General features: G+C 42.6%; 2 protein-coding genes across 2 annotated transcripts in view; both read right to left on the reverse strand.

Moving 5' to 3' along the window:
- The window catches only part of LOC118086652 (uncharacterized), a 33,630-nt gene that overhangs the window by 3,263 nt on the left and 3,252 nt on the right, over nt 1-27,115 (reverse strand). The window contains exons 2-7 of the mRNA XM_088671266.1: nt 26,340-26,959; nt 25,626-25,689; nt 23,302-23,381; nt 22,876-23,002; nt 20,049-21,623; nt 7,019-7,522 (exon numbers count right to left, since the gene is read on the reverse strand). Coding sequence (XP_088527392.1) covers nt 7,019-7,522; nt 20,049-21,623; nt 22,876-23,002; nt 23,302-23,381; nt 25,626-25,689; nt 26,340-26,741 — 2,752 coding nt within the window. The 5' untranslated portion in view covers nt 26,742-26,959. The remainder of the gene's footprint in view (nt 1-7,018; nt 7,523-20,048; nt 21,624-22,875; nt 23,003-23,301; nt 23,382-25,625; nt 25,690-26,339; nt 26,960-27,115) is intronic.
- On the reverse strand, nt 11,344-11,977 carry LOC148685500 (zinc finger and SCAN domain-containing protein 31-like). The gene has a single exon (XM_088671264.1). The coding sequence runs from the start codon at nt 11,830-11,832 to the stop codon at nt 11,344-11,346; it is 489 nt and encodes a 162-aa protein (XP_088527390.1). The 5' UTR covers nt 11,833-11,977.

Consider the following 27,115-nt stretch of genomic DNA (forward strand, 5'->3'; position numbering starts at 1 on the left):
AATAAATTGTGCTTTTATTATTATTTAAATGGTGGCCAATGAAGGAAAGTTCCATCCAAAATTAAGATATTGTCAATATGCTAAATTGTTCAGTATGCAATAATAAAGCTAAACAAATTTTAAGAGCTGGTGAAATATTTGGGAACACTGACACTGGACAGGTGCTGTCCGGGCTGACAAGGCTTCCTCTCTTCACAACAATCACAAGAGTCTCCTAACGTTTTTATAGGCTTTATTTACAGTATTTACAACAGGTCATTAGCACGTAATAATCATCCATCAGAGTCACTCAGTTCAGATCCCTGCTGAGCCCTGCGCTTGCCCCTCCAGCAACCCATAAAATGACAAAGTCTTGCGCCTCGCCTTTCAGCCCTCCTCTTTTCTGCATGTCTCGCAAGAGCTGGGGTAAACCTCCCCGCCCCCCCCCCGATACTGAGCTTGAGCTTAACCCTTGCTACTCCTGTGAACTTCCTGGCTCTCTTGCCTCTAGACTTACTCCGACAGCTCTCCCGTCATTATCTACCTCCCCCTCGGGTACAACGTCCTCCCCCTGGTTTCCCTTCAGGGAACTGGAAGCCACTGGCTCATCCCTGACATCACCCTCCTCGCTAAGCCCCTCTCCATCTCAAGGGGCTAAAACCTACGAACTCTCCCTCCTCCTCATCGCTTTCACAGGCGGAAGCCACTGGCTCATCCCTGACAGTGGCCTTGTGGTAGGCGATGGAAGAGCAGGGGAATATAAATGGCAAACGTGAACTTCTGTGCGCTGAAAAACACCTTTTGCATATTAAACAAATGTGTGTAGCAGCTGCCAAATTTAATTTTCTTTAGTGGCTAAAAAATATAATTATGATGTGCATCACCTTAAACCAATTTTGTCATATCAGCATTATTATTAATCAAGTTTCCTTACTTAAATGTTACATTATTGTGAGAAGTTACAGGGGTTGAGATGGGGCCTTCTCGGTAGGGGCACCCACCCTGTGGAACACCCTCGCATCAGATGTCAAGGAGATAACTATGCAACTTTTAGAGGATGTCTGAAAGTACCTCTGTATCAGGAAGTTTTAATGTTTGATATTTTATTGGGCCTTTATATTTGTTGGAAGCTGCCCAGAGTGGCTGGGGCAACCCAGTCAGATGGGCAGGGTAATAATAATCATTATTGTTACTACAGATTTCACTGCCTGAGATTCAAAAAGCCTGGCTTTTTGGGGAGATGGAGTTTGTTTGGTCCAGTCGTGGAATCTGTGCCATCTCCAATGTCAAGTGACAGACAGAAGCAAGAACAAAAGCAGGAAACTTGACTGAAGCTACTTCAACACCCCAAATCACTCTGAAGCCTACATTTAAGAAAGCCTGGGCAGTTCAAACAGCCTGGGCCTGGCCTGCTGCATTAAAGCAGGAGGGTGTGTCTGGGTAGCAAGAGGGAGAGAGAAGGGAGACTGCAGAGGGACAGGAGCCAGGGTGGGGCAGTGGCAAGAGTGTCGGACTGGGACCTGGGAGACAAGAATTCAAATCCCCCTCGGGGGGCCTGTCGCTGCCTCTCAGTGTCACCCACCTCACAGGGTTGTTGTGGGGAGGGGGAGAACAATGAATATGCCACCTGGAGCCCCCTGGAGAAAAAAGGGGGGTATAAATGCCGTGAATAAATAAATAAATAAATAGGCGTCTGTTGTATATCAAGCAACAGGAAAAGACCACACAAAAAGCAGTAATGTTACTCCACAGATTAATTTTTATTCAAACCCAGAATAGAAAAAAGCAGCAGTAAGTACAGTGTCTCAAAGATACAGCGTTACAGCTTTACCTTAAAAAAAAAGTCATTAAATGTAACAATCAGCAAAGTGTCAGCTAACTTGGATTTTTTAGTGGCAAGGGAAAAAAGGAAGCCCATCACAGCAGGCCCGTGTTGTTAAAAATCAGGACAACAGATTTCTGTACATCTCAAGAGCAGTAAGAAAATATTCCTTCCTACCCTTTGCTTGAGAAGCTAGAGGAAAACTCTGGGAGTGTTTGGCTCCAGGGTCCCTTGAGAGAGAGTTGGTTCTGAGTCTCTGAGCAAAGAGGAAGGCTAGGGGGTCCTGCAAGGAGAGGCTGAGAGAAAGACTCAATTTTATAGAGGGGTGGTGGAGGAGAAGGATTGGCTCCCAGGTCATGAGAATATTTCCAATGTGAAAACCACCTGAAACACCCCTTAGTCCAGACCCCACAAGGGAACATTTTAGCTGTTTTTCCTGCATTGCAGGGGGTGGGCCTGGATGACCCTTGGGTCCCTCCAACTCCAGGATCTCGGACTCACAAGAGCCACAGAAACACACAGGGAGAGGGGGCCGGCCCAGGAGGCCTTGCCAGAGGGGCACAGCACAATGGCTTCAGCCGTCTGTCCAGGACTAGCCCCCTCAATCCGCTTTGGACTACAACTCCCAATCGGACCCGCCAGCAGAAGGCAGGGGGGATGGAAACAGCCGTCCAAAAGGTCTGGCCAGCTCCAGAGGCTACCAAAGGCTGCTCTCCAACAGGGCGCTGCTTCAGGCATCTGAGTTGCTCAGTTCAAGGGAGCTGGTGGGACTAAGTACCGGGGTTCCTGAATTGCAGGGGTTGGACTAGATGAGCCTGGAGTGTCCTCTTCCAGGATTCCTCTTCTGGCTCCCAATGGCAGGGCTGGAAATCAATCTAACTTGATCCAATCCTGGATCCATATTAGAGATGAAACTTCATAATACAGTACAGTTTTAAATCTGGAAGTGAGAGTCCGCCTCTTTCTTTCACATCTATAAGTATTTTTTTTAAAATCCTTGGCCTTTTCCCACTCCAGATAAATCTTGATGTCTCTCTTTTCCATTCTTTGAAGCATGCATTCCCTGTTATTACTGGAATTGTCTGAAAGAAGAATAACATCCTTTATTCATTTTTATTGCTGCGATTCTTCCCAATAGAGAAAGGTTCATCCCATTCCACATTTCCATATTTCTTTTAACTTCATGCCAAATTTGGTCTTACTTTTGGTCTTACTTCAATTTGGTCTTACTTTTATTTAGTTTAAATCCTGCCACTTGTCCAAACTTGTCCAAACTCTTACATTATGTTCATTACTTTTGGAAGGGAATTTTTTGGATCCTCCACAGTGATTACCAGATCATCTTTCAATTTATGCTCACTTTTCTTTACGTTTATTCTTAATATTTCTTTGTTTCCACTTATTCTTCTTGTCAATACTTCCAGCACCAGAATAAACAACAACGGTGACAACGGGAATCCTTGTCTTGTTCCCTTTTGTATATTACCTTTGTCTTGTTCCCTTTTGTATATCACAATTATTTTTGCATTCTGTTCAGAGTAACGAGCCTGTATCTCCCTATTAAAATTTAATCCAAATCTCATTTCCTCCATCACTTTCTTCACGAAGTCCCATGAAACGTTGACAAATGCTTTCTCTGCATCTATAAACAACGCTGCTTTTTTATCAATTCTCACTTCCAGGTATTCTATCATATTTAATACATTTCTAATATTATCTTTAATTTGTCTGCCTGGAAAGAATCCAGATTGATCGTGATGAATAAAATCTTTTTTTTAAAAATGTCAATCTACTTGCCAAGACATGCAAATAATTTCTAATCATTATTTAATGATGATATAGGCCTTTAGTTATTTTTTTTTACCAATGTTACATCTGAATCTTGTTTTGGTATCAAAGTTATGTAGGCCTCTTTCCATGTTTCTGGGACTTCACCTGTTTTAAAAACTTCATTCTTAGTATCTTTCAAAGGGTTCACAAGCTGGTCACTCAATATTTTATAATATTTGGCTGTTATTCCATCTGGTCCTGGAGACCTTCCTGCCTTTGCTTGATTTGTTGCTTCTATTATTTCTTGAGATGATATTTCTACATTTAAGATCCTCCTTTGTTCCTCTGTTATCTTTGGGAGATTGCTATTTTTAACATAATCTTCTATCAGTGTCCTCTTCTCTGGTCTCTTTTTGTAAAGTTCAGAAAAATATTTTACAAAGGCTTCCCTTATTTCTTTTGTTTTCTCGGTTGTTCTACCATTAAGCTTTATCCTATTTACGTAATTATTTTGTTCATATTTTCTCAATTGCCATGGCAGCAGTTTTCCTGGTTTGTTAGCATTTTAAAAAATATTAATTCTGTTTTGTCTTTTTGATTTTCCATGCTATTTCCTCATTAATTAACAGAATATTGTGATTGTAGATTATTGCCTGTTTTGCTGTTTCTTTATTTGGTGCTTTTATTCTTTTTCTTTTAAAAATTTCCTTCTTTCTTTTCTCTCTTGCCTTCTTTTTAATTGAATTTTGTTGAATAATCAGGCCTCTCATGACCGCCTTGCTAGCGTCCCAGACTGTTTGTTTGGTTTCCTTATTCAAATTTTGTTAAAAATATTCTCTCACTATCTTTTTTGTCTTTTCTAATTAGACTTTATCATCCAAAATTTCTTCATTCAATCTCCACCTGAAGGTGGACTGGCTGTCTTTTTGTATCTCCATGATTATAGAATTGTGGTCAAACAATGTTCTTGGGTCTATTTCAATTTTTTTTAATTCTTAGCTCCAATTCTTTAGAGACTCATACTGCATCCAGCCTGGCACTACTTACATGGACATGAGAGAAAAATGTGAACTGTTTATCCAACGGATGTTTTACTCTCCAAATGTCTACTAATTTTACTGATTCTGTCATTTCAAAGAAAGTTTTGGGAAGTCTGCCTTCCTTTGTGTCTTTTTTCCTGATCGTTCTGTCCATTTCTAGTGATGGGACTCCATTTAGGTCCCCCATCACTATTACTTTCTCATCTGCGAAATCTTAACAATTCTATTTCTAGATCTTTAAAATTTTGTGATTTGTTTTCATTTGGTGCGTAAATACCCACCAAGATAATTTTTTCTTCCTTAAGTTTGATTTGTACCACCAATTTTCTCCCTTTCTCATCTTTTTGAAACAGTTGTGGTTCAAGTGCAGGTTTAATATAAAAGACCACTCCTAGTTTTTTTTGAAAAATCTGCTGCAATAAATTCAATCTCTAATCTCTTATTAATCAGAATTTTCTCATGTTTCCTCGCAAATTAAAAGGCAAATTATATCCAAATTTTGTTTTAAAATTACATGCTCTACCCTATTTCTTTTTACTTTGTTGTTCAGCCCATTAACATTCCAAGTTAGCAATTTAAGATTTGCCATTGTCTAATTTACTTAAAAAACCTTTACTTCCTCCTACTGCTCCTTGTTTTTTCCAGTGTATCTCTCTGCATCTCATAGGGAGTTCTAAAGTCTCTTCCTGAATTTCAAAACTCTGGGTCTTTGCTGTGTTTCTCCAGAAATTCCTGTGCCTGACTCTCTGTCACCAATCTATACCTCTTTTTGCTATAAGTAAAGGAGACTCCTTCTGGGATTTCCCATTTTTAGTTTATCGCCGCTCCTCTGATAATTGTTGTCACATTTCCATATTTCCTTCTTCTGAGTCTCAATTTAAATGGGATTTCTTTTAAAATGTCCACACTCTGTCCTTCAACCACCAGACCCACCTCATAACTTTTTTGCATTATTGCATCTTTAACTTTTTTTGTTACAAAAGTCAGAAGTATGTCTGGTGGTTGTCTTTTTTCTCGACGCTCTTGTTCAAACTCTGTAAACGTTCTCAGTAAATTCTTCCATTCCCTCCTTGGCCTCCCTCATCCATTCGGGCTAGTATCCCACACACATAGCTAGCAAGGCCTTGCTCTTTTTCCTTTTCCGGTAGCCCCCTTAATTGAACCGTGTTTGCATTAATTGAAGAAGCAAATTCTGCTCTTCCAATTCATTTTCTCTCTCCATCAGGACTGCCCCAACCAAAGCCCCATGATCCTCCCTTATACCTTCAACCATCTCTGCTGTTTTCCGCCCCCCAGTTTTACAACTTCTAGAGCATTAACCTTTTCATCCAGTTTGTCAAATTTATGTGATAAAACCTCTTCACTTTTCTCTATGTCCGACCTCACTTCCATAAATTGTTTGTTCAGATATTCCTCCATTCCTTCTAAATGTAGCTTGTAGTCCAAAATTCTCCAAGCCAAAGAAGGCAATTGTAATCCAAATTGTATTTATAATCCAAATAGTATTTGTAATCCAATATGTAATATTTTCATCAGTTGTAGTTCCAATGTATGGCATTGCTCTTTCAGAATTCCCTTTTCTATTCCTACTCCCACCCTTCCAGGCACTTTGCCTCACTGGGATCCATCTCAGTTACAGCAAAGTGTTCTCCTGCAAAGCTTCGGTAGGACTTGCAACGATCCAAGATGCATTTTATTTTATTTTCCACTCTTTAGACCACCTTCATTCATAAAAAGTAGCCTTCCCATTCATAAAAAAAGAAAGGCACTCCAATCCATTCATAAAGGCTCTGCTTAAAGTTCAAAAGGACAACAGTTCCAACTCTGTGTATCCAGGAAAGAGATGGTTTGCTAGTATTTAGCTAAACACTGATGTGTTTCCGAATGTTCTTTAATCCCATTCAGAAGTCTGCATTGCAGAATCTGTCTTTCAGAAAATGGAAGTTGACTTCCTTTTTCAGTTCCATCTTCGCCAAATTGAATTTAGGTCCAAATTAGTAAATTATAAAGTCAAAGAATTTGGTAATAAATACCTTGTCTTGGAATGTCTGCTGCTTCAGGTGATGGAGTGTGGTTTGGCTTTTTGGACTGCGATATAGCCATGAGCGAACTCAAGCTGCTTCTCTTAACCCCCCCCCCCAGCTCGCTGCTGCTGCAGCAGCAAGGCTCTGTCCCCTCGAGACCCTGCTCAACCGTGGCACTTTTAAAGGGGGGTGTCTAACCCTGGCACTCCCCTGACGTCCAAATCACCCGGTAATGATCGTCTCCTAAGCAGACGACCCATTCCGCACCACTATTTCCCTCTGCAGACAAACCGGAAACCTCCCCCCTATGTATTCTTTGATGAAAGTGAGATTTCCTTTTTGACTGAAGCTCTTTCCACATTCCTAGCACTAATAGGGGTTTCCCCCCGTATGAATTCTTTGATGGCCAGTGAGGTTTTCTTTCCTGGCGAAGCTCTTTCCACATTCCAAGCATTCATAGGGTTTCTCTCCTGTATGAATTCGCTGATGGGAAGTGAAACTCATTTTCCAGGTGAAGCTCTTTCCACATTCCAAGCACTGATAGGGTTTCTCCCCTGTATGAATTCGCTGATGGGAAGTGAGATGTGAGCTCCTTCTGAAGTTCTTTCCACATTCCAAGCATTGATAGGGTTTCTCCCCTGTATGAATTATTTGATGGGAAGTGAAACTGTCCTTTCGACTGAAGCTCTTTCCACACTCCAAGCACTGATAGGGTTTCTCCCCTGTATGAACTCTTTGATGGGTAACTAAAGCCTGTTTCCAGCTGAAGCTCTTTCCACACTCCAAGCACTGATAGGGTTTCTCCCCTGTATGAACTCTTTGATGGGAAGCTAAAGTCTTTTTACAAGTGAAGCTCTTTCCACACACCAAGCACTGATAGGGTTTCTTCTCAAGGTAATTTCTTTGATGGGAAGAGGAATGGGAGCTCTGACTGAAGCTCTCGCCACAGTCTGAGTCCTGATATGGCTCCTCTACTGTGTGGATTTCTTTTTGGTATCCCTTGTTCTTAACTTCCAATTCATCACCACCTGAAACTAACAGGCAAACGGATTAGAGCCTCGGGAAGAAGTGCAGCCCCAAATTATGGAACAATGCTAATTAATGCTTGTGACAGAGAAAGAACTGAAGGGAATTAGATGTTATAATCTTCCTTTTGTTTTGTAACAATGTCTAGTTTTATATACAAGTGAAGTTGAATAATGGATGTTTTCTCTAAGCTTTTAAAAGAACTGTACAGCTTAACTTGGTAACATCATTTTGTTCAAACTTAAATCTGTACCATCTTCATAAATAAAATGTGCTTTTATTATTATTTAAATGGTGGCCAATGAAGGATTGTTCCCTGTCCAAAATTAAGATATATTCAATATGCTAAATTGTTCAATATTCAGTAATAAATCTAAACAAATTTTAAGAGCTGGTGAAATATTTGGGAACACTGACACTGGACAGGTGTGGTCTTGATCACGTGGCTGTCCGGGCTGACGAGGCTTCCTCTCTTCACAACAATCACAAGAGTCTCCTAACGTTTTTATAGGCTTTATTTACAGTATTTACAACAGGTCATTAGCACGTAATAATCATCCATCAGAGTCACTCAGTTCAGATCCCTGCTGAGGCCTGCGCTTGCCCCTCCAGCAACCCATGAAATGACAAAGTCTCGCGCCTCGCCTTTCAGCCCTCCTCTTTTCTGCACATCTCGCAAGAGCTGGCGTAAACCCCCCCCCCCCGATTCTGAGCTTGAGCTTAACCCTTGCTTCTCCTGTGAACTTCCTGACTTTCTAGCCTCTAGTCTTTCTCCGACAGCTCTCCTCTCATTATCTTGTGTCCTTGTGTAGGTGATGTAACAGCAGAGGAATAAAAATGGCAATTGTGAACTTCTGCGCGCTGAAAAACACATTTTGCATATTAAACAAATGTGTGTAGCAGCTGCCAAATTTAATTTTCTTTAGTGACTAAAAAATATAATTACGATGTGAATCACCTTAAACCAATTTTGTCATATGAGCATTATTATTATTCAAGTTTCCTTACTTAAATGTTACATTATTGTGAGAAGTTACAGAGGATGAGACAGGGGGCCTTCTTGGTAGGGGCACCCACCCTGTGGAACACCCTCCCATCAGATGTCAAGGAGATAACTATGAAACTTTTAGAGGACGTCTGAAGGTACCTCTGTATCGGGAAGTTTTAATGTTTCATGTTTTATTATGCTTTTATATTTGTTGGAAGCTGCCTAGAGTGGCTGGGGCAACCCAGTCAGATGGGCAGGGTAAAAATAATAAAATCATCATTATTGTTACTACAGGGTTCACTGCCTGAGATTCAAAAAGCCTGGCTCTTTTCTGGGATGGAGTTTGTTTGGTCCAGTCGTGGAATCTGTGCTATCTCCAATGTAAAGTGACTCTTTGGTCAACCAAAGACAGACAGAAGCAAGAACAAAAGCAGGAAACTTGACTGAAGCTACTTCAACACCCCAAATCACTCTGAAGCATACATTTAAGAAGGCCTAGGCAGTTCAAACAGCCTGATCATGGTTTTCAAAGGCAGAACTGGAGGAAGAATATTCACAGAGGTAACAATCAACAGCCATCCATCCTAGGTGCTGTGGGTGGCACTGTGGAGCCCCATCAAAATACCAGAGGTTTGTCACCTAGAGATATTTCTTGAATTACAAAAGAGATAAGATGATCCAATAGGGAGCCTTACCGAGAGAGTCCAACATCCCACGATTCTCCTCCATGACCTCCTGGTGCAGAGCTCTCTGGTCAGGATCCAGCAACGCCCACTCCTCATCAGTGAAATGCAAAGCTACATCTTCAAAGCACACTGGACCCTAACAAAAAAGGAAAAAGGCTGTCCTCTTAGACAACATTCACGTGATCCATTGCACTTGGCTCTCGTTTTCTACAGCGGCCAGACCCCTCTCTGCCTTCCTCATCCCAGTCTCCTGCTGCAGCTTCTGCCTCTGAGTCTGGGCTGCTCTCTGACACAGATTCCCTCTGCTCCCTGAGCCCTGTTCCCTCTCCAGACACCTCCTCCCACCATTCTGCATCCAAGCAGTCTTTCCCCACAAGGCTCCTTCCCCCTACCTGATCTGGGTCCACAGCCTCTGCCTCCCCTCCACCATGAAAAGATGAAGGAGCAGGTCTTGGTGGCATCATTCTGTCACCTGGGAGAGACAAAGGTAAGTGGGAAACCGTAAGCGCCTCCTTCTCTTAAAGGTGAAACAGTTCATCTCTAAGTATGGATGCGGCTTCGTCAAAGTCTCCCCTGCTAGCTTCCAGTTCCGCTGTGCCTTAATGGAGGCAGCGGGGATCATTGGCGAAGGAAAAACAAGGTTATTTATTGGGACAGTGTGATTTCTGCAGCTGCTGTTAAAGTTGCCAAACAACGAAGCACAGAACGGAGCGATGGAGAATTTCTGAAACCACAATGGGATATCAGCTCCGCCCAAAGAATGATAAGAGAACAGCAACAACCAAGAAAAGATAGACGGAACATTTTACAAGGACAGGAGGAAACATCACGAACAGAAAATTTGTCACACACAGGAAGAATAAGGATATCGCTGGGGTGCCTCACTTTTAGTTTTATATATTATTTAATGTGTCAATATGAATGGAGGTCATTGATATTGCAGTTGTTGTATAAAGGATTGTTATCTTGACTGGAGTGTAGTTGAAATAAACAAGATTTTGGAATGTAGAAATAAAGAAAATCATCAAACCATCGGTTTCAGCATGCAGGGGGAGGGGCACCAAAGTTGTATAATTTGGAATCTGAATGATTGATAATAGTAATTGTATTGTAATTTGGCATTGTGATAATGAGGCTATTATTGGCCTGAAACTGAAAACTAATAAAAATTATTATCGTAAAAGTCTCCCCTGCTGAGTACATTTGGACATTTGTACGCATTTCATATATTAGTTGTGCAAAAATACATCTCCCCTCCTCTGAGCTCTGGGCTCCAGGTGTCTTCACCAAAAAGATGCAAAGAACTCACAGATTGGTTTCAAAACCAAGAGAATGTGACAAATCGCAGAAAAAACTCCTTCCTCCTTACCCAGAGGCCTCTCTCTGGTGTCCAACAGAGTCTTCTCTTCATCAGAAGAATCAAGATCCTTCCCCTGAAAGTGCAAGAAGGATTCAAAACAGAGAATGGGGAGAAGAATTAGAAAAGGAATGGCAGAGGCAAGCGCTTTCAGGGGACAGAGGTGAAAGCTGTTTCCTGCTTCTGCTAGACTGGTGTCTGGGATCGGCTGCCAGGACCATATAACATTGGTCCTCAAGGATCTTCACTGGCTCTCAGAATGTTTCCCAGCACAATTCAAGGTGTTGGTGCTGAACTTTAAAGCCCTAAACAGCCTCAAAGGCCCAGTATAACGAAAGAAGCGTCTCCACACTGAGGTCCAGCTCCGAGGGTCTTCTCCTGGTTCCCTCACTGTGAAAAGCAAAGTTACAGGAAACCAGGCAGAGGAACTTTGTGGCAGTGGCACCCACCCTGTGGAAAGCCCTCCCATGAGATGATAAGGAAATAAAGAACTGCGTAACTTCTAGAAGACATCTGATGTCTTATTATGCTTTTATATGTGCTGGAAGGCACTCAGCCACAAGGGCGGGATATTAAAATAATAATCATAACAATATTATTACAATAACAATCATTAAAAATATGTGTTCCTTTCCAAAAAAGGATGGGCCGTTAGTAAATAAGTCGGGAATACTCTCCCTCCTCTTTGCAGCCCCCTGGGAATATCCAGAGGAAAGTCTCTCTCACCTGCTGCTCTGCCTGCCTTCTCTCTTCTGCCTGACTCAGGAGGAATCCTTCGGCCAGGGCCACTGCCTGGGAACTGGTCTCCACTCCACATTCCCTCACCCAGTTCTCCATCTCTGGAGGAAGGACAGCCAGGAACTGCTCCAAGATCACCAGGTCCAGCATCTCAGCTTTCGTGTGCCTTTCTGGCTTTAGCCATTGATGTACAAAGTGGTAGAGTTGGCTGCAAACCTCTCGGGGTCCTTTGGCCTCCTGGTAGCAGAACTGCCTGAGCTGCTGGCTCTGCACAGCTGAGTAGAGGGTGTCCTCCTCACCCAGAATCTTCTGCACGGAGTTTTCACAGAATCCCCCACTGCTCCCAGTTTCCAGGGCATGGCCTCTTCCTGCTTCAGGGCAAGCTGAGTCTTGTTCATCCATCTGGGCTCCTGGGAAGTCTCCAAGAGATCAGAAGGAGCCCCTTGGGCCTCTGCCAAGTTCTGTGTGTCTTAGTGCGAGGTGCAACAAATCCTACAAACACATCCTTCTATTATAAGACTAATACAAAGCCAAGAGAAGAAGAATGTTCACTGAGGAAGCATGGAGGAATCTTTATAGGAACAGGGCTGTATTGTACCACAGCTCAGACTCCAAGCTGTCTGCAAAAAAAAGGGGGGGAGAAGAAGTCATAACTATGAATGACAAGTGACAGGTAGGTAAGCCGTGTTGGTCTGAGTCGAAACAAAATTAAAAAATTCCTTCAGTAGCACCTTAGGTCCCATCACCTCCTGGCAAATAGAAGGGGAAGAAATGGAGGCAGTGAGAGATTTTACTTTCTTGGGCTCCTTGATCACTGCAGATGGTGACAGCAGTCACGAAATTAAAAGACGCCTGCTTCTTGGGAGAAAAGCAATGACAAACCTAGACAGCATCATAAAAAGCAGAGACATCACCTTGCCTACAAAGGTCTGTATAGTTAAAGCTATGGTTTTCCCAGTAGTGATGTATGGAAGTGAGAGCTGGACCATAAAGAAGGCTGATCGCCGAAGAATGGATGCTTTTGAATTATGGTGCTGGAGGAGACTCTTGAGAGTCCCATGGACTGCAAGAAGATCAAACCTATCCATTCTTAAGGAAATCAGCCCTGAGTGCTCCCTGGAAGGACAGATCGTGAAGCTGAGGCTCCAATACTTTGGCCACCTCATGAGAAGAGAAGAATCCTTGGAAAAGACCCTGATGTTGGGAAAGATTGAGGGCACTAGGAGAAGGGGACGACAGAGGACAAGATGGTTGGACAGTGTTCTCGAAGCTACGAACATGAGTTTGACCAAACTGCGGGAGGCAGTGGAAGACAGGAGTGCCTGCCGTGCTATGGTCCATGGGGTCACGAAGAGTCGGACACGACTAAACGACTAAACAACAACAACAGCACCTTAAAGATCAACTAAGTTTTTATTTCGGTATGAGCTTTCGTGTGCATGCACACTTCACCAGATACACTGAAACAGAAGCCACAAGTGAGTCATTTATATCAAATGTAATTTGGAGCCAAGGCAATAGTGGGGGTTCCTCCAAACCCCACCTCACAGTTCCAGAGCTTCACCCCAACCAACCCATATCTGCTTGGGAGGCCTTGGTGACCAGGAGTGCTTCCTTTCCAAGAGGGCCTCTCCTGCCTTGGATTCCTGGGGTTGGGATACTTCCAGAGGTTCCCACCATGGCTTTTGGTTCAGCCACCAAATATCCTCTGGACCTGGAGCACTTGCATGTCTGAAGGGTGCACACGTGTAAGCCGGGAGCCTGGATAACAACCCTGCCTAATTCCTGAATAGGTGTGTGTGTGAGTGGGGGGAGGGGAGAACTTCAAGTTTAACAGAAGGAAAACAAAGGGTTCATGGCATAAGAGCAGAGGAAGAGTCCTGCAGGATCAGGTCAAAGGGCCCCCATAGTGAGTCCAGAATCATAGAATTGTGAGGGGCTTTGTGAAAAGCCTTCCTGAAATTAAGATACGCTATGTCTGCAGCATTCTTCTGATCCATCAAGCTTGTAACTCCATCAAAAAAAGAAATTAGATTCGTCTGGTGTGACTTGTTCTTGAGATACCCACGCTGGGTCTTGCTAATCACAGCATCCTTCTCCAGGTGCTCACATACTGACCGTTCTAGGACCCTTCTTGGTATGTAGCCCACCAGCAGGGTTGGAGCCCAAGAGCAACTCTCCTCCTGCGATTCCCAGCAGCTGGCCTTCAGAAGCAGGGCTGCCTCCAACAGTGGAGGCAGAATACAGGCATCATGGCGAGAAGCAATTGAGAGTCCTCTGCTCCTCTCATCCTTTCTAAAGCCGCCTAGGTTGGTGGCAGTGCCAGATTTATGCATAAGCTAAACAAGCTCTAGCTTAGGGCCCCACTCTCTTGGGGCCCCACAAATTTTTAAAGGGAAAAAAACCTGGATGTACGTACATTTCTAAAATATAAGATTAAAAAACAAATAAAATAAAGCCTACCTACAGAAACCGTGTTTTGTGTTGTGTAGGCTCCTGTGATGTAAGTCATGGGTCCCGCCTGCTCCCTCAAATATCCCTGGTTTGCTCCTTTCTATAAATAGGGTGCCTACATTCTGCATGGACTGGTTGCAGGGAACATGTAGCATGCAGCTGCAGACTACAGTGCAGCAGAGTTGAATGTAGGTCAAGCTGTTGTACCTTGTTATCCAATATTAAAGAGTGCTTGTAATGTAGACTGATGACGAGGGTAGACTAAGGGTATGAGTCTTATGCCTACTGATTGATTCCATGTAATACATAATTTATTTATTTTGATCCCACAATAAAATTACTTTAGAAAAAGTTTCATCTTTATTATTTAGTTATTTAATTATTTCATGTTATAACATCATTTCATGTTATAACAATATATTTATTATTTCATGTTGTAAATTGTGCTTCTAAAGGAACTTTTGGATTGCCCAATGCCAATGTGTTTGCATTATGAATTTGTTATGAATAAAATATTTTCTTTTGAGCTTCATAGTTACAGTATTTCACTACGAATATACTTTTTCTTCATTGTATTTCACTATGAATATACTTCTTCCTGATTGTTTTTCAGTTCAATGATTACATGCATAAAATAGATATTTTGCTATGTGCAAATGACTTGAGATCCCTACGAGATCCATCAATGGCCCTATATAGCATCTCTTCACTCCTCCCCCCAAAAGCGCCCATTTCTTGTGGACCAAGGGCAGCTGGACCTGGCCAGGACACCCCTTCCCCTCCTCTGCCCGGCCCGGCTTGGGCGCGCTTCCTGCCTCCCGGGGAAGGGAGCTCCACAGGCTTCCCTGCAGTCCCCCCCCCCAAATAACGGAGCAGAGAGGGGACCCACCAGATCCCGGCAGGCGAGGGCGAGACCGCTCGAGCCGAGGATACCCTCTTGCAGGAAGTGACGTAAGAGGGAAGGAGCGGCTCCGCCTTTATTTCCTGTCCTCTCTAGGAACCCAGCTCAGCTCCACTTAACCCTTGGCGAGCTGCTCCTTCCCCCGGCAAGAGGGCGGACTTAGGACCCGCCTGGCTCCGGAATGGGTGGGGGCCCCGGGTGGGGCGGCGCCTTGGGCCCCTGGGCCGAGAGGAGGTGCGCCTGGCAAGGACCCCACTCCCAGAACCCGGGACTGGGCGCGTGTGCGTGGGAAAGTGGAACCCGTGTCCGGGAGGGAGGAGGAGCCCGCCTGTCTGCCTGGGACTCCGGGGCTGAGAAGGGGAGTCTGGGCGGGGGAGCGGAGGAGCGAGGAGCCTTCCAGAGCCGGGAGGGGGGGAGGGGGCGAGTCCCACCTGGCTCTCTTGGGGACCCCCTGGGCAGCTCTGGTGGGGGGCTGTCCCTCTGGAAGGGGGTCGGAGGTGGGGGGCGCCAGGGCAAAGAGCCCTGTTCCAGCAAGAGGGGGTCCCCGGGGGGCTGCGAGGGGGGCCGAAAGGGCAGGTGGAGGGGGGAGACAGGCTTCCTAGACATTGGAATATAAGGGGGAGGGGCATCTGTATTGTAGCATATGTTGCGTTTTCTCCCTATTTCAGCAATAAATATCATATTATCTTAGTGAAGTCACATGTGAAACAATACAGAAGCAGCCTAAGGGATTGAACACAATGACATTCTTATACCCCCCCCCCCAAAATTCCTGGATTCCGTAAGTGTTGGAATTTGATTTAGCCAAACTTGGGTGCCAGACCCGTGTTTATTGCACTGTGTGTTAGACACTTCTCATCCTCTGGAATCAGCATGTCGTCTTCTTCTTTTTAATAAACTTTATTGAAATTCAAATCAAAAACATACAAATGAAATAAATAATATAAACAAAACAAACAAAACATACAAAATATACAAATAAAAACATACTAATACATCCCTAAATCATAACCTAAATCAAATAAATCATATATATCAAATAAAGTAATTTCTTTTAACTTCATATAAACTCCCTATAAACAGACTTCCACTTATCATCCCGGGCTAATAAACTCTCATACTTTCATACTGCTTCCATTCCCTTCCCTTCCCTTTCCACCTTCCCCTCCCCCTTCCTAGACTTCCCTCAGCTCCCTTGTAGAGATTTATTTTTGCATATTGTTTCTGCATGTTATATAATTGTACATATCGTTTCCCTAAATTTTCACATCATTTTAATAGGGAAAAAAATGTGTATGTTTATTCAAATCCTGCCAATGCATGCAAGTCTCTGTTGTTTTTTCAAATAATTTGCAAATAGTTCCCATTCTTCCTTGAATTCCTGATTGTCCTTTTCACGTAATTTGTATGTTAGTTTTGCAAGTTCTGCATAGTTCATCAATTTCTCTTGCCATTGTTTTTGTTGGTATTTCTTCCTTCTACCACCCTCGTGCTAACAATGCTCTTGCCACAGTGGTGGCATACATAAACAAATTCTTCATTTTCCCCAGCATATCTTGCCCTAAAATTCCTAATAAAAATGCTTCTGGCTTTTTAACAAAAGTCTTTTTTATCAATTTTTTCTATTCATTATAAATCATTTCCCAATATTTTTTAGCTTCACTACATTCCCATGATAAAATGTCCCTTATTTTTCTTTACATTTCCAACATATATTTGACCCAGTTTTATACATTTTTACCATTTTGACTGGTGTAATATACCATCTATACATCATTTTCATATAATTTTCTTTCAGCAAGGAACAACCTGTAAATTTCCAAGATAAGTTTCTTATCTTTGAGGAACTAGCATAAATGAGCAGGAACCAGTTTAACAAATTGTTCTAAACTGATTAACTGTTTGAGCTCATCTAACTTTCCTCCCTTCCACTCATCTGTCCAGAGCTTTGTCAATTCGGCTACCATAAGTCTCTCCTGGTTTTCTTTTAATTTCACCAAAAGCTTTTCGGCTTCATTCTGCGGACAGACCAAAGCACACTTTGACTCTCTCTTTAAATGTGAGGGAATCAGAGGTTTCATCCTCTCTGAGATCTGAGTATATTTCACTCAAAATTCCAGGGCGTAAGTACAGCATCCAGTTTTCCTCAGGAATGTTTAAGTCTCTGCCAGTCCGCTCAAAACTAAATGGGATCTGTGTGGGTTTTAACTTCGTATCCCACCTCTAACACCAATTAATATGCGACAACGGCTCTTCCCCCCCCCGGGCCCCCTTGGGCACCCACCTCACAGAACACCACTTCCACAAATTCCCTCCAACCACCTCAGATTATCTTGTGGGGGACTTGCGTGAGGTAAAACTTAATAATTTCATAAATCCCTCCAATCCCTCCCCTGTATGAATTCTTTGATGGGAAGTGAGATTGCAGCTGGTTTTAACAATGAAAGAACAGTTAATTAGTGCTAAAGAAGTATTAGAGGAAATAGAACAATTCGGACAAGTAGCAGGTTTTAAATTAAATAAAACGAAAACGAAAATGTTAGTTAAAAATATGAATCAAGATTTGGTGGATATGTTGCAACAGCAGATTGGTATAGAAGCAGTAAAAAAAAGTTAAACATTTAGGAATTTGGTTAACATCAAAGAATATAGATCTATTCCAAAATAATTATACACTGATGTGGAATGAAATTAAGAGAGACCTGGAAGGATGGGGAAGTATGAAACTATTCCTATGGGGTAGGATATCTGTTATTAAAAGGAATGTGCTACCAAAGATGTTATTTTTGTTTCAATCAATTCCAATCAAGGGGGCAACTATATTTAAGGAGTTGCAGAAAACTATTTCAAGATATATCTGGCAGGGGAAGAAACCAAGAATTAAATTTAAATTGCTAACAGAGGACCCAGGTGGCGCTGTGGTTAAACCACTGAGCCTATGACTTGCTGATCAGAAGGACGGCGGTTCGAATCCCTGTGATGGGGTGAGCTCCTGTTGCTTGGTCCCAGCTCCTGCCAACCTAGCAGTTTGAAAGCACATCAAAATGCAAGTAGATAAATAGGAACCGCTACAGCGGGAAGGTAAACGGCGTTTCCATGTGCTGCTCTGGTTTGCCAGAAGCGGCCACATGACCTGGAAGCTGTACGCCGGCTCCCTTGGCCAATAATGTGAGATGAGCGCGCAACCCCAGAGTCGGTCACGACTGGACCTAATGGTCAGGGGTCCTTTACCTTTACCTATACAAGAAAGAGGGGGCTTTACACCTCCAGACTTGAAGTTGGACTATGAAGCATCTTGCCTCTGTTGGTTAAAGGAATAGATATTGTTAGAAAATATAGATATGTTGGATTTAGAAGGTTTTGACAATAGATTTGGTTGGCATGCATATTTATGGTATAACAAAACAAAAGTGCATAAAGGATTTGGTAACCATATATTTCGAAGGCCTCTATTTGAAATATGGGATAGGTATAAAAACCTATTAGAATGTAAAACAGCTTGGTGGTTGTCACCTTTGGAAGCAATGAGTGTGAAAAGATAAATATGAGCCAAAATTGGGTCACATATGAAAAAATAGTAAGAGAGGAAGGAAATAAATGGGAAATTAAACCTTATGAAGAAGTAAAAGAATATGTAAATGATTGTTCGCCAAATCAATTAAATGTTTAAAGAGGATTTAAAGGAAAATGGATTTGGTCATAATCAAAATTTGAATTTGAAATATGAAATAATAATTATAAAAAATGGTCTAAAATGTACAAATTGCTGTTGGAATGGCACTTGAAAGACGAAGAGGTAAAGTCGGTCATGATATATTGGGCCAAAGACTTTTGAGTATAACATACAGCTAAAAGACTGGGGAAAATTGTGGAAAGAAGGAATAAAATTTATAGCATGCAATGCCTTGAAAGAAAATGTGATGAAAATGATGTATAGGTGGTATATTACGCCAGTGAAATTAGCTAAAATGTATAAAATAAGTAATAAATGTTGGAAATGTAAGGAAAAAGAAGGGACTTTTTGGGAATGTAAGAAAGTAAAAAGCTTCTGGGAAATGGTATATGAGTTGAAAAAGATGTTGAAATATACATTTACTTGGTATTGTTGGCGAGGATATTAATATTAATAGACAAGACAAGAAATTGTTTTTATATGCTACAACGGCAGCTAGAATATTATTGGCACAGAAATGGAAGCAAGAAGAATTACCAACGAAAGAGGAATGGCAAACAAAATTAATGGACTATGCAGAATTGGATAAGATAACAGGAAGAATTCAGAACCGGCGGGATCAGAAGTTTTTAGAAGATTGTAGTAAATACCTGTACGTGAACTATTTGAAAATCAATTGTAATCAACAGATTACAATTGTAGGACTGCAAGAAGTTTTGTAAGGAACACTATATGAAATATTGCAGGGAAAAATTATGAAAAGGACTATTTATTATGGACTATTGAAAATAAGAGTGAAAATAGTGAACTGCAAGATAAGTGAGGAAGATCAAAAGTCATTAGATGTGGTTGAGGGAAGTCCAAGGTTTATACCCAAAACAAAGTATAAGGTAAGGAAAGATGTTATGTGGTGTATGGAAAATATAGGCAAAAATTAATTTTAAAAAAGAGATTGCAGCTCTTTCTGAAGCTCTTTCCACATTCCAAGTATGCGTATGGATTCTCCCCTGTATGAATTCTTTGATGGACAGTGAGAGTTTTTTTCCTGGTGAATCTCTTTCTACATTCCAAGCACTTATAGGGTTTCTCCCCTGTATGAATTCTACGATGGGAAGTGAGAGATGCACTCTGATTGAAGCTCTTTCCACATTCCAAGCACTGATATGGTTCAGCCCTTTATGAATTCTTTGATGGACAGTGAGGTTTCCTTTTGAACTGAAGCTCTTTCCACATTCCACGCACTGATAGGGTTTCTCCCCTGTATAGATTTTTTGATGGGACTTGAGATATGCCCTGTGACTGAAGATCTTTCCACCCTCCAAGCTGTGATATGGCTTCTCCCCTGTATGAATTCTTTGATGGATAGTGAGCCTTTCTTTACTAGTGAATCTCTTTCCACATTCCACGCACTGATAGGGTTTCTCTCCTTTATGAATTCAACAATGGGAAGTGAAACTGTGGTTTTGACTGAATCTCTTTCCACATTCCAAGCACCAATATGGTTTCACCCCTATATGAATTCTTTGATGAAAGTGAGATTTCCTTTTTGACTGAAGCTCTTTCCACATTCCTAGCACTAATAGGGGTTTCCCCCCGTATGAATTCTTTGATGGACAGTGAGGTTTTCTTTCCTGGTGAAGCTCTTTCCACATTCCAAGCATTCATAGGGTTTCTCTCCTGTATGAATTCGCTGATGGGAAGTGAAACTTATTTTCCAGGTGAAGCTCTTTCCACATTCCAAGCACTGATAGGGTTTCTCCCCTGTATGAATTCGCTGATGGGAAGTGAGATGTGAGCTCCTTCTGAAGTTCTTTCCACATTCCAAGCATTGATAGGGCTTCCCCCCTGTATGAATTCTTTGATGGGAAGTGAAACTTATTTTCCAGGTGAAGCTCTTTCCACATTCCAAACATTGATAGGGTTTTCCCACTGTATGAATTCTTTGATGGGAAGTGAGACTTTTTTTCCAGGTGAAGCTCTTTCCACATTCTGAGCACTGATAGGGTTTCCCGCCTGTATGAATTCTTTGATGGGAAGTGAAACTTATTTTCCAGGTGAAGCTTTTTCCACATTCCAAACATTGATAGGGTTTTCCCCCTGTATGAATTCTTTGATGGAAAGTGAAACTTTTTTTCCAGGTGAAGCTCTTTCCACACTCCAGGCACTGATAGGGTTTTTCCCCTGTATGAATTCTTTGATGGGCAGTGAGACTGGAACTGTCACTTAAACTCTTTCCACACTCCAAGCACTGATAGGGTTTTTCCCCTGTATGAATTCTTTGATGGGCAGTGAGACTGGAGCTGTCACCAAAGCTCTTTGAGCACTCAAAGCACTGATAGGGTTTTTCCCCTGTATGAATTCTTCGATGGGCAGTTAGACTGGAGCTGTTACTGAAGCTCTTTGCACACTCCAAGCACTGATAGGGTTTTTCCCCTGTATGAATTCTTTGATGGGCAGTGAGACTGGTCTTTCGACTGAAGCTCTTTTCACATTCCAAACACTGATAGGGTTTCTCCCCTGTATGAATTCGTTGATGGGAAGTGAAACTTTCTTTCCTGGTGAAGCTCTTTCCACATTCCAAACACTGATAGGGTTTCTCCCCTGTATGGATTTTTTGATGGGAAGTGAAATTGTCCTTTCGACTGAAGCTCTTTTCACATTCCAAGCACTGATAGGGTTTCTCCCCTGTATGAATTCTTAGATGGGCAGTGAAACTGCCCTTTTGACTGAAGCTCTTTCCACACTCCAAGCATTGATAGGGTTTCTCCCCTGTATGAATTATTCGATGGGAAATGAAACTGTCCTTTCGACTGAAGCTCTTTCCACATTCCAAGCACTGATAGGGTTTCTCCCCTGTATGAATTATTTGATGGGAAGTGAAACTGTCCTTTCGACTGAAGCTCTTTCCACACTCCAAGCATTGATAGGGTTTCTCCCCTGTATGAACTCTTTGATGGGAAGCTAAAGTCTGTTTCCAAGTGAAGCTCTTTCCACACACCAAGCACTGATAGGGTTTCTTCTCAAGGCAATTTCTTTGATGGGAAGAGGAATGGGAGCTCTGACTGAAGCTCTCGCCACAATCTGAGTCCTGATATGGTTCCTCTACTGTGTGGATTTCTTTTTTTTCTCCCTTGTTGTTCACTTCCAATTCATCACCACCTGAAACTAACAGGCAAACGGATTAGAGCCTCGGAAAGAAGCGCAGCCCCAAATTATGGAGCAATGCTAATTAATGCTTGTGACAGGGAAAGAACTGAAGGGAATTAGATGTTATAATGTTCCTTTTGTTTTGTAACAATGTCTACTTTTATATACAAGTGAAGTTGAATAATGGATGTTAAAAGAACTGTACAGCTTAACTTGGTAACATCATTTTGTTCAAACTTAAATCTGTACCATCTTCATAAATAAAATGTGCTTTTATTATTATTTAAATGGTGGCCAATGAAGGAAAGTTCCCTGTCCAAAATTAAGATATATTCAATATGTTAATTGTTCAATATGCAGTAATAAATCTAAACAAATTTTAAGAGCTGGTGAAATATTTGGGAACACTGACACTGGACAGGTGCTGTCCGGGCTGACGAGGCTTCCTCTCTTCACAACAATCACAAGAGTCTCCTAACGTTTTTATAGGCTTTATTTTCAGTATTTACAACAGGTCATTAGCACGTAATAATCATCCATCAGAGTCACTCAGTTCAGATCCCTGCTGAGCCCTGCGCTTGCCCCTCCAGCAACCCATGAAATGACAGTCTCGCGCCTCGCCTTTTAGCCCTCCTCTTTTCTGCACATCTGGCAAGAGCTGGGGTAAACCTGCCCCCCCCCCCCCGATACTGAGCTTGAGCTTAACCCTTGCTACTCCTGTGTATTGGGAAGTTTTAATCTTTGATATTTTATTATGCTTTTCTATTTGTTGGAAGCTGCCCAGAGTGGCTGGGGCAACCCAGTCAGATGGGCAGGGTAAAAATAATAAAATAATCATTTAGGGTTCACTGCCTGAGATTCAAAAAGCCTGGCTTTTTGGGGGGATGGAGTTTGTTTGGTCCAGTCATGGAATCTGTGCCATCTCCAATGTGAAGTGACTCTTTGGTCAACCAAAGAGAGACAGAAGGAAGAAAAAAGCAGGAAACTTGACTGAAGCTACTTCAACAACCCAAATCACTCTAAAGCCTACATTTAAGAAGGCCTGGGCAGTTCAAACAGCCTGATCATGGTTTTCAAAGGCAGAACTGTAGGAAGAATATTCGCAGAGGTAACAATTAATAGCCATCCATCCAAGGTTTGCTGTGGGAGTATTAACATCCCAGGTGCTTTGGGTGGTGCTGTTGAGCTCCATCAAAATACCAGAGGTTTGTCACCTAGAGATATTTCTTGAATTACAAAACAGATAAGATGATCCAATAGAGAGCCTTACCGAGAGATTCCAACAGCCCGCGATTCTCCTCCATGACCTCCTGGTGCAGAGCTCTCTGGTCAGGATCCAGCAACGCCCACTCCTCATCAGTGAAATGCAAAGCTACATCTTCAAAGCACACCAGACCCTAACAGAAAAGGAAAAAGGCTGTCCTCTTAGAGAACATTCATGTGATCCATTGCACTTGGCTCTCTTGTTTTCTACAACGGCCAGACTCCTCTCTGCCTTCCTCATCCCATTCTCCTGCTGTAGCTTCTGCCTCTGAGTCTGGGCTGCTCTCTGCCACAGACTCCCTCTGCTCCCTGAGCCCTGTTCCCTCTCCAGCTTCAGACAACTCTTCCTTCTCCCAGTCGGTTTGCTCTTGTTTGGGTCCTCCCACCATTCTGCATCCAAGCAGTCATTCCCCACAAGGCTCCTTCCCCCTACCTGATCTGGGTCCACAGCCGCTGCCTCCCCTCCACCATGAAAAGATGAAGGAGAAGGTCTTGGTGGCATCATTCTGTCACCTGGGAGAGACAAAGGTAAGTGGGAAACCGTAAGCGCCTCCTTCTCTTAAAGGTGAAACAGTTCATCTCTAAGTATGGATGGGGCTTCGTCAAAGTCTCCCCTGCTAGTTTCCAGTTCCGCTGTGCCTTAATGGAGGCAGCAGGAGATCGTTGCCGAAGGAAAAACAAGGTTATTTATTGGGACAGTGTGATTTTTGTAGCTGCTGTTAAAGTTGCCAAACAACGAAGCACAGGACGGAGCGATGGAGAATTTCTGAAACCACAATGGGATATTAGCTCCACCCAAAGAATGATAGAGAACAGCAACAACCAGGAAAAGATAGACAGAACATTTTACAAGGACAGGAAGAAACATCACAAACAAAAAATTTGTCACACACAGGAAGAATAAGGATATCACTGGGGTGCCTCACTTTTAGTTTTATATATTATTTAATGTGTCAATATGAATGGAGGTCATAAATATTACAGTTGTTGTATAAAGGATTGTTATCTTGACTGGAGTGTAATTGAAATACGGTAAATAAGATTTTGGAATGCAGAAATAAAGAAAATCATCAAACCATCGGTTTCAGCATGCAGGGGGAGGGGCACCAAAGTTGTATAATTTGGTATCTGAATGATTGATATTAGTAATTGTATTGTAATTTGGTAATTTGTATTGTAATAAGTCTCCCCTGCTAGCTTCCAGTTCCGCTGTGCCTTAATGGAGGCAGCAGGAGATCGTTGGCGAAGAAAAAACAAGGACAACTGAGGGTTATTCTCATTGCAAGTTCTCCCCAGGGACGGGGGGGGGGGGAACAGGCTTCACTCCCAGTTCGTCTCGGTACCTGGCTCTCACTCCAACATGGATTGCGGGAGGCAGGGAGGCGCTGAGTGCAAAAGCCCTTCGCCGGCCCTAAACCCTCCTTCGCCGTCATTAAGAAGCAGAGGTTCTTCTGTCTATTAGAGTTTAAATTGGACTAATGTACAGGTGTTGCTGGAGGAGATAAGATCCTAAAGTGCGGAATGGAACCAGTTGCAAGGTCTTTAAGGTTTGAATTTGAGAGAAGACTTCATTTGGTGCAAAAGGCAGTGGGGGGAGGGGAGCCTACGGCTTCTTTATATAAAGTTTTTTCCCTCTACATTTATGATTTGGCAAACCTCCCTTGAATACTAGTTCAAAATATATATGTACAGGTGAACAGGGATGAAACTGGATTGCAGATATGGAATACAACATCAAATGGAACTGTGTGTGTAAAAAAAAAGGAAAAGGGGAGGGAAGCTCTATTTTGCAAAAGGTTTATGATGGAAAATTAGAGCTAACTCTTCTCCATCCTTTATTATTTACAGACTGAACTGAATAATGCTAAAAGGACTTGGAATTTATTTGGATAACTTCACATTTATATTTGGCCAGACAGAGGGATGTAAGGAATCTGCAAGTTGTGAAGGAAGTGATAAGGTTCATTACTGAGTAATTTGCCTTTTGACAGATCCCTCTCCTTCCCAGGCGGAGAAGAAAAATGGTGAAAACAGGTTATTTATTGGGACAGTATGATTTCTACAGCTGCTGTTAAAGTTGCCAAACAACGAAGCACAGGACGGAGCGATGGAGAATTTCTGAAACCACAATGGGATATCAGCTCCGCCCAAGGAATGATGGAGAACAGCAACAACCAGGAAAAGATAGAACACTTTACAAGGACAGGAAGAAACACCACGAACAGAAAATTTGTCACACACAGGAAGAATAAGGATATCGCTGGGGTGCCTCACTTTTAGTTTTATATATTATTTAATGTGTCAATATGAATGGAGGTCATTAATATTGCAGTTGTTGTATAAAGGATTGTTATCTTGACAGGATGTAATTGAAATAAATAAGATTTTGGAATGCAGAAATAAAGAAAATCATCAAACCATCGGTTTCAGCATGCAGGGGGAGGGGCACCAAAGTTGTATAATTTGTTATCTGAATGATTGATATTAGTAATTGTATTGTAATTTGGCATTTTTATAATGAGGCTATTATTGGCCTGAAACTGAAAACTAATAAAAATTATTATCGTAAAAGTCTCCCCTGCTGAGTACATTTGGACATTTGTACCCATTTCATATATTAGTTATGCAAAAATACATCTCCCCCCCTCTGAGCTCTGGGCTCCAGGTGTCTTCACCAAAAAGATGCAAAGAACTCACAGATTGGTTTTAAAACCAAGAGAATGTGACAAATCGCAGAAAACACTCCTTCATCCTTACCCAGAGGCCTCACTCTGGTGTCCAACAGAGTCTTCTCTTCCTCAGAAGAATCAAGATCCTTCCCCTGAAAAAGCAACAAGGATTCAAAACAGAGAATGGGGAGAAGGATTAGAAAAGGAATGGCAGAGGCAAGCGCTTTCAGGGGACAGAGGTTAAAGCTGTTTCCTGTTTCTGCTAGACCGGTGTCTGGGATCGGCTGCCAGGACCATATAACATTGGTCCTCAAGGATCTTCACTGGCTCCCTGAACATTTCCCAACACAATTCAAGGTGTTGGTGCTGAACTTTAAAGCCCTAAACAGCCTCAAAGGCCCAGTATAACGAAAGAAGCGTCTCCACACTGAGGTCCAGCTCCGAGGGTCTTCTCCTGGTTCCCTCACTGTGAAAAGCAAAGTTACAGGAAACCAGGCAGAGGAACTTCGTGGCAGTGGCACCCACCCTGTGGAAGGCCCTCCCATCAGATGATAAGGAAATAAACAACTGCATAACTTCTAGAAGACATCTGGTGTCTTATTATGCTTTTATATGTGCTGGAAGGCACTCAGCCACATGGGCGGGATATTAAAATAACAATCATAACAATATTATTACAATAACAATCATTAAAAATATGTGTTCCTTTCCAAAAAAGGATGGGCCGTTAGTAAATAAGTCGGGAATACTCTCCCTCCTCTTTGCAGCCCCTTGGGAATATCCCGAGGAAAGTCTCTCTCACCTGCTGCTCTGCCTGCCTTCTCTCTTCTGCCTGACTCAGGAGGAATCCTTCGGCCAGGGCCACTGCCTGGGAACTGGTCTCCACTCCACATTCCCTCACCCATCTCTCCATCTCTGGAGGAAGGACAGCCAGGAACTGCTCCAAGATCACCAGGTCCAGCACCTCAGCTTTCGTGTGCCTTTCTGGCTTTAGCCATTGAAGGTCAAAGTGGTAGAGTTGTCTGCAAACCTCTCGGGGTCCTTTGGCCTCCTGCCTGAGCTGCTGGGTCTGCACAGCTGAGTGGAGGGTGTCCTCCTCACCCAGAATCTTCTGCACGGAGTTTTCACAGAATCCCCCACTGCTCCCAGTTTCCAGGGCATGGCCTCTTCCTGCTTCAGGGCGAACTGAATCTTGCTCATCCATCTGGGCTCCTGGGAAGTCTCCAAGAGATCGGAAGAAGCCCCTTGGTCCTCTGCCAAGTTCTGTGGGTCCTAATGCGAGGTGCAACAAATCCTACAAACACATTCTTCTATTATAAGACTAATACATAGCCAAGAGAAGAAGAATGTTCACTGAGGAAGTGTGGAGGAATCTTCATAGGAACAGGGCTGTATTGTACCATAGCCCAGATTCCAAGCTGTCTGCAAAAAAAAAAAAAAAGAAAGAAAGAAAGAAAGAAAAAGGGGGGTGGGTGGAGGAAGAAGTCATAACTGTGAACGACAAGTGAGCCATTTATATCAAATGTAATTTGGACCCAAGGCAATAGTGGGGGTCCCTCCCATCCCCACTTCATAGTT

This window comes from Zootoca vivipara, chromosome 6 (assembly GCF_965207765.1).
Source record: "Zootoca vivipara chromosome 6, rZooViv2.hap1.1, whole genome shotgun sequence".
Taxonomy (NCBI): domain Eukaryota; kingdom Metazoa; phylum Chordata; class Lepidosauria; order Squamata; family Lacertidae; genus Zootoca; species Zootoca vivipara.

What these genes read in the sequence shown, in the direction of transcription:
- LOC148685500 (XM_088671264.1), bottom strand. Translation starts at nt 11,832, where the DNA reads ATGGATGAACAAGACTCAGCTTGCCCTGAAGCAGGAAGAGGCCATGCC.